The sequence below is a fragment of the Chanos chanos genome, chromosome 7, assembly GCF_902362185.1.
Source record: "Chanos chanos chromosome 7, fChaCha1.1, whole genome shotgun sequence".
Lineage (NCBI taxonomy): Eukaryota > Metazoa > Chordata > Actinopteri > Gonorynchiformes > Chanidae > Chanos > Chanos chanos.
Window position 1 is genome coordinate 11780278 of NC_044501.1, and position 7513 is coordinate 11787790.

At 41.5% G+C, this 7513-nt stretch overlaps 1 protein-coding gene across 1 annotated transcript in view; it reads left to right on the top strand.

Annotated features, from left to right (window-relative positions):
* The window catches only part of rims1b (regulating synaptic membrane exocytosis 1b), a 52188-nt gene that overhangs the window by 30664 nt on the left and 14011 nt on the right, over nt 1-7513 (top strand). The window contains 10 exon segments of the mRNA XM_030780599.1: nt 293-416; nt 1188-1234; nt 1489-1607; nt 2005-2135; nt 2309-2480; nt 3156-3309; nt 3588-3644; nt 5605-5758; nt 6431-6535; nt 7150-7212. Coding sequence (XP_030636459.1) covers nt 293-416; nt 1188-1234; nt 1489-1607; nt 2005-2135; nt 2309-2480; nt 3156-3309; nt 3588-3644; nt 5605-5758; nt 6431-6535; nt 7150-7212 — 1126 coding nt within the window.

A 7513-nucleotide genomic window follows, 5' to 3' on the forward strand; every position in this document is an offset into this window, starting at 1 on the left:
ATGACGTCGTGACTTTATTTTCTAGTTTCGTGTAATGTACAGTTACGCACTGTTGTAAAATCAAAGTCTATTTTATTGTGCTTGTTTCACAGGATACCGTTACAGTTTGCATTTACTAAATTATTCAGTTTTTTTTTTCTTCCATTACTTCTTTGACCCAGGTCTCTTTAAAGTATGTGCTCTATGTTCTTTGAAGTGCGGTTTTGCTGGCTCATCAGTTTCCACAGGTTCTGGTTCTCTCTGTGGTAGTACAGTGCAACTGCAAACAAAGTGACAGCCATTTTAATTTCAGGTGATGAGGTGCTGCAGTGGAATGGAAAAGCGTTGCCTGGAGCAACAAAAAAGGAAGTGTACAACATCATTTTAGAGTCCAAGTCTGCACCACAAGTTGAAATAGTTGTTTCAAGGCCTATTGGGTAAGTTGAGTAGCCTGCGTACATGTGTACTGGACCTGTGTCGTTGATATTTGACGAAGAGATAGAGAGTAGATAAAAGTCAGGAAATGTGACTCTATTTAAACCTTTTAAGCCTTTGTCAGCTTGCTTATTACTTGGATAAATATTTTTACTCAAAGGTGTTTTTTTTTTTTGTTACAGCTGTTGTTTTTGTTGTTGTTTTTGTACTTTGATTGCTACGTTTGCTTTTTGCTGTATTTTAATTTGTGGTCATCTTTGATTTGTTTCCCTGCTTCCTATAAAAGATGTATTCATCGAATTCTTTCTAATAACTTCTTGAGAAAGGTGTATAGAGCAAATCAGTAAGTAGCGCCCCCCCCCCCCTTCCCCCATACAGTGGCGGTGGTATATCCCTAGTGCCTGACCCTAAATGTTCCAGTCCTCACGCAGTAGTTCAGTACTTAACACTGTTTGGATTTTAACCTCAAACCAGCCCACTACTCCCTGTTCTTTCCTGTGTCTGGGTAACACAAGACTCCATTATGTGTTTATGTGTTCTCCTGAGGGAACGGAAAAATACAGAGAGAAAGAGAGGAGATGTGTATATATTTCGGCGGTGGTGAACTTTTGAAACATCTAAATATTATTGTGGATATTCCAGATAAGTATTGCGTGCAGTTTGTGATTGTGAAAACAAATGCGTAATCCCTAGGTCAGTCAAGTGATAAAGGTAAAATATCGGCATCAACGGATTCGATAACTTTTAAAAGTGTGTTATTCCACTGTTTCCAGAGATACACCAAGAATTCCAGACACGTCACATCCTCCTCTAGAATCAAGTAAGTTTCAGGAGTTAATGCGCAAATGTCAGTCCCACAACTGGTTTTGCTGGATGTTAATTATTTATGTCTTATACAGTAAACATCTGTAGGATATATTTACATCTCATCACTATGATGAGGAGGGTAGCACCCTAGACAATAATAATAATAACAATAATGATAATAATAATAATTCTCGAATGTGAGTGTTATTAATCATATTAATCATTTTCTTTACGTGTTTAATGAACCATTGTCTGCTGTATTTCCAGCAGGCTCCAGTTCCATTGACGAATCCCAGAAAATGGAACGTCCCTCTATATCCGTGATGTCTCCTACGAGTCCAGGCATGCTGAGACAACTCCCCCTGGTTCTTCCCGGCCAACTCTCTGTAAGTTTGGCTTCCAACACAGAGAAATCAAAGCCCTATTAGACCACCGTCCTTCACGTCACACAACAAAGATACCCTAAAGACCACGGAGAAAAAAATGCAGAGAAACAAAAAAAAAAACAACAAAAAAAAGCCCAAAACATTTGCTAACTGTTGTTCCCAGTGGAGCTTTTCTAAAAAAAAAAAAAATCTGACTGTACAAACAAGGCACAAGGGGTCTCTTTAAATCTCTGAATATAATGAACACCACAGGGAGAGACAGTTAGCAAAACTTAACTTATCCGTTTTAAGCTTTGGCCAGCTGTAGCTGTTTCTGTTTTTTTTTTGTTTTTTTGTTTTTTTTTTTCGTTTTTTGGAACCTGTCTGACATCCTGTTTCTTTTTCCCGCATTCTGAAGGTGAAGCTTTGGTACGACAAAGTGGGACACCAGCTCATAGTCAATGTCCTGCAAGCCATAGATCTGCCACCAAGACCAGACGGACGACCCCGGAACCCCTACGTCAAAATGTACTTTCTGCCCGATAGGAGGTGAGCAAATTTTTGACTCAAATTCTAATAAGAAGAATGGATGTCTGGACTGCTCAAACACTTTAAAATAACTTCGCCACTCACAGTGTGAGAGTGTCTCCAGAAGACCGATCGTTTGATGCAAACGCGGTTTGACGCTGCTTAACCTTCGCGCGCTCTCGCTTGCTTTTTAGCGATAAGAGCAAGAGGAGAACAAAGACGGTGAAGAAGAGCTTAGAACCCAAATGGAACCAGACATTCCTTTATTCCCACGTTCACCGTCGAGACTTCAGAGAACGCATGCTGGAGATTACTGTATGGGACCAGCCCAGAGTACAGGAGGAGGAGAGCGATTTCCTGGGAGAGGTGGGTGTGTGTGTGTGTGTGTATGTGTGTTTGTGTGTTTGTGTGCTTAATCTATCCGTGATTTTCACAATCCTGCAGATCTTTGAGATTTTTACCTAAATGAGGAATGCTCTGGTCCAGGCCCTAAAGGCCAGACTACTGCTGTTTTTAACCTCGTCCCTTAATCAAAGACTGATTGCTGTCTTAGAAAAAGGTATCAGGACCCCATAGCCAACAAGCAATATACAGTGGTAAGTAGTAATGACAAATGATTGCACCTATACACTCAAGGTCCCTCAATGTAATGATATTCATATGAGGGTCCAAAGCATGGATGCTGTAGAAAATTCTGTAGGACTGAGCTGTAAAACATACACTCTACTGTCTCTTTATCTCGTCATAGGTACATAGGTAACACAGATGCTTGTACACATAGGTAAACATAGACGCGCAGACGCTAACATATAGACAAGGATTCCTTAGTTCCTTCTAAGAGTCATTCTGTTCAGGGCTGCTATGGCGGCAGGAACCAGACTTTTGCCAAAGCGAGTCCTTTTGCACCTACACCGTGATTTTTCTGTTATATCTTCAGCTCTGCTATCTGTTACTGCACATCGATTATGCATTAGTTTGTTCTCTTTTGTGCTATTCACTCCTCTCTCTCTCTCTATCTCTCTGTCCCTCCCCCCCCACCAGATCCTGATAGAGTTGGAAACAGCTCTGTTGGACGACCAGCCTCACTGGTATAAGTTACAGACCCACGACGTGTCCTCTCTACCTCTACCCCAGCCCTCTCCTTACCTCCCACGCAGACGCGTACACGGAGACAGCCCCAGCAAGAAACTGCAGAGTAAGTCCGCGCGCGCGTGTGTAAACGTCTACCCGACGGAAACGATTAAACATAGGCTGACAGGTCCCGTGTTCTTGTATGAAGAGGTCCCATGTTACCAAACCGAGCTGTATGTGCCACCTGAGTGCAGTCTGTGCCCTTGATATCATTGTGTAATGAAGAGACTCAACTGTGCGTGTGTGTGCGTGTGTGTGTGCGTGCGTGTGTGTGTGCGTGCGTGTGTGCGTGCGTGTGTGTGTGTGTGTGTGTATTTGTGTGTGTATATGTGTGTATCTCAGGATCTCATCGCATCATTGAGACAGATTATGATGATGGTTTAACAGTAGCTCCCTCAGGTGGGTGGGGGGCATGGTTTTTTTTATGATCATGCAGTAGCGGCCCAGCACTGGGTGAGAGACACGAAAACCCCATCTGTACCAGTTACAGCACGGGTTCCGGAAATTTAGATTTTTTTTTTTTTTTTTTTACCGTAAACACTTTTATAAACACTTTTAGGCTGTAGCCTCCAAAATGTGAACAACTGCAAAGATCGAGAACACCGAGCTCAGAGAAAGAAATCTGAGGATCTTTCCGTCGGCCATTAAGTTTATTTATTTATTTATTTATTTGTTTGTTTATTTGCACATAAATGCAGTCTCTCTCCCCCTCTGCTGGGCTGATGTAGTAAAAACCACAGAGGACACACAAATTACACTGTGCATGGAAACTAGACCCTGTAGCTCAAGCACTGAGGTAACACCTGCAACTTGGACTCTCTGCTATAAGTCCGACCCGAAGCGGGTTGACACGTCGGGATTCAGAACGGAGACCACGGTTGGTTTAAAACAAGAACGCTATCAGAACAATGTAACATAACACGGTTAAGGGTCTCGGACACAGCCCTGTTTATGTAGCATGTGCTGTTATATGGGCTATGTTTTCATAAACCGAAACACCTAGAAGACCAACGGTGTTGGATATGCTAAAATAAATAACAGTTTTGAAGGGTCTGTAGCATTGGGTCCAAATAAATGGGTTACCATAACCTCTGTCTCTCTTTTTGCATGCCTGTAGCTTCAGCAATCTGAAAATTTTGCTTTGTTAATCAAGCTGCCATGATTTTGAGTCTTACTCAAAATCTTCTGCACATTCTTAAGTCAGAAAAGGCTGATGCCAGGTTATTTAAGGTTTAGAGTTGAAATATGTATATGTATAGATTTGATTTTACATATGTATGTTAAATTATTAGCAAAACGTCAACTTAATATATTTTCCTGAAGACCCATCTATTACTATTCTTGCTTTTTCCTTGAGACATACAAAATACTAAAATACACTGAAATTATGAAAAAGAAAAAAAAATCAAAGAATGACAGCAGTAGACATAGTGCTTTCTAAACCTCTATTATGACTATGCAGATTCTGCAGTGGTTTAACTGACCTCAGTAATATTGGCTGATTCAATAAAGCTCATCCCAAGGGAGTTAGCTTTATTTGGTCTTTACCGAATCAACCAAAGTTACGATCCAAAGTTTTTCTGTCAGAAGGTTAGAAAGTCCATCTCTTCTTCTAAGACACGAACCGGTAAAACAGCTCTAAAAACAACAAGGAGCAAATTAAATTCACCCGCGAGCACTTTGTACACGGTGTATTTAACAGACCAAACCAAAACCAAGAAAGAAAGCTCTAGAAGATTCCGTCGGTTCTGTTCTCTTTTGTTTGGCATGGGTAGAGCTGTAGTTTCCTGTAGAGTAGTAGCATGAGCTGTTGTAGTGATTTTAGAGGACTGATTACGTGTGTGTGTGTGTGTGTGTGTGTGTGTGTGAATCAAAGTAAAAAAGTCCAACTGATCATCCCCTGCTACTGATTCTGTGTAGTTCTACACTGCTGCAACAGATAGATGCTACAGAATCAATGGGACTTTAAGAAAATGCGCGATGATTATTTAAATAATCTCTTGCTGTGTTCTAAGATTTTTCCCCCGTCTGTGTCTGTTTGGTGTGTGCTTATGCGTGTGCTTTGTGTGTGTGTTTGTGTGTGCGTGTGTGTGCGTGCGTGTGTTCATGCGTGTGTTTATGTGTGTGTGTGTGTGTGTGTGTATGTGCTTCTGTGCGTGCGTGCGTGCGTGCGTGCGTGCGTGAGTGTGTGTGCGTGTGTGTGTGTGCGTGCGTTTTTTTCTGATTGGGTGCGTATGCATGGATGTGTGTTCGTGCGTATGATATCCATGCGTTCTTTGCGGTTTGTTTGTCTCCGTATATGTGTGTTTCTGTGTGTGTGTGTGTCTGTGTATGTGTGTGTGTGTGTGTGTAATCTCAGCAGCAGAACGGAGCTCCAGAGAAAGAGAGAGGTCGAGCACACTGACAGTGCCTGAGAGACAGAGCCTGGCCCAGCATCGCTCCCGCTCTGTGTCTCCACACCGAGAGGACAAGTGTAGAGCACGCTCACGACCTGCAAACGTTCCAATGCAAAGGTAAACACACACACACACACACGCACACACACACACACACACACAGACACACACAGAGACACACACACACAGACACACACACGCACACACACGCACACGCACACACACACACACACGCACGCGCGCACACACCCACACACACACACCCACACACACACTCACACACACACACACGCAGACACACACACACACACACACACACTCACACAGAGACACACACACACAGACACACACACGCACACACACACACTTAAACACACACATAAACACTCGCACAGACACACACACACACACACAGACACACACACGCGCGCACACACACACACAGACACATACACACACACACACACGCACACACACAAATACACACACACACATAAACACACGCACAGACACACACAGATTAATAACCCATATATACATACACACAAACAGTTCAAACTTTTAAACAGCCCTCATAAATGCCAAGCATCTCCATGTTTAATGGTCAGTAGTCCTGTGTTTGAGTGTGACAATCTTAACAGATGGATTGGCTAATAGGCTATTTGTTTTTCTGTTAATCAGGCATCTAATAAGGTTCAGTTCACACAAGGCTTCCTGCAGAACCTCCTGTGTTTTCAGTTGTGTTTCGTCCTTAATGTCACACAACTCTAAATCCAATTCCCTTAACAGGAGTCTGGATGAGATCCACAAGAACCGCCACCACTCTTACTCCCCAACCTGTTACCATGACTCCCAGCGCTCTGGAGACTCTGACTACGAGTACTCTGAGGACAGGTAACAGACTGCTCCTAATAGGACCTGAGGCGCTGCTTTGGATGTTAAAATGGGGGACTACTGAAGGCTATTCATATGAAGATTTAAAAGTGGAATAAGTGTGAAGTGTGAATAAGTTGTACGCTTTTAGATTCAGGTTGTCAGACTGCCCAAAGTAGGTGGAAATGTTCACCTCAAGTAACTGCAGTGGGTTTTATTGGAGAAGTTTTACAGAAAGGTACTTAGGTAGTTTGGGGTTTGTTTGTTTGCTTTTTTCTGAACACATGTGATTTAGAAATGAGTGGTTTCTTTGTAGTGTGTTTTAGCATCAGCTGTAAAATAAGTGGTGTAATTTTCTTATGAGACATTTAATACTGTTACTCTACTAACTACTAATACTACTAATATGACTAACAGTCATGCTAACTGAAAATCATTATTATTCTTATATTTATATCTAAACCTATCATTATTTCTTTCAATTTTACAATTTTTTTTTTTGCTCTTTGCCATTTTTTGACATCCTGTATGTACTCACATTTCTTTTTTTTTTCTTTTCTTTTTTCTTTTTTTCTTTTGGTTTCTTTGCTTTGTTGGTTGTTGATTGATGTCATCAATCACCTTGACAACCTCAGTGAGGTCCTCGAGATGAACAGATCAATCCGGGGTGGGAGTGCTGAGTGCCTGCACACAAACAGGTAAAATTAAGAGTCTGAGACCTTAATTAGTCATTCAACTTACCGTCTTGAATTAAACTACTTTTCAGCATTGCCTGTATTGTCACAGTGTGTTTGATTTAACAACTTAATATCTTTTTTAACACATTTTTTACGATATTTAAAAATTCCATCATGGCCTATAATGGAATTAGACACACATTTACAGTGTTGTAAGAACTGTAATGTGTGGCAATTACATAATGTCGTATTATCTCTGAAAGATTTGTCAGATATTGCGATCTGTAAAACTGTTTTGGCTAAACCACAGCTAAACGGTATC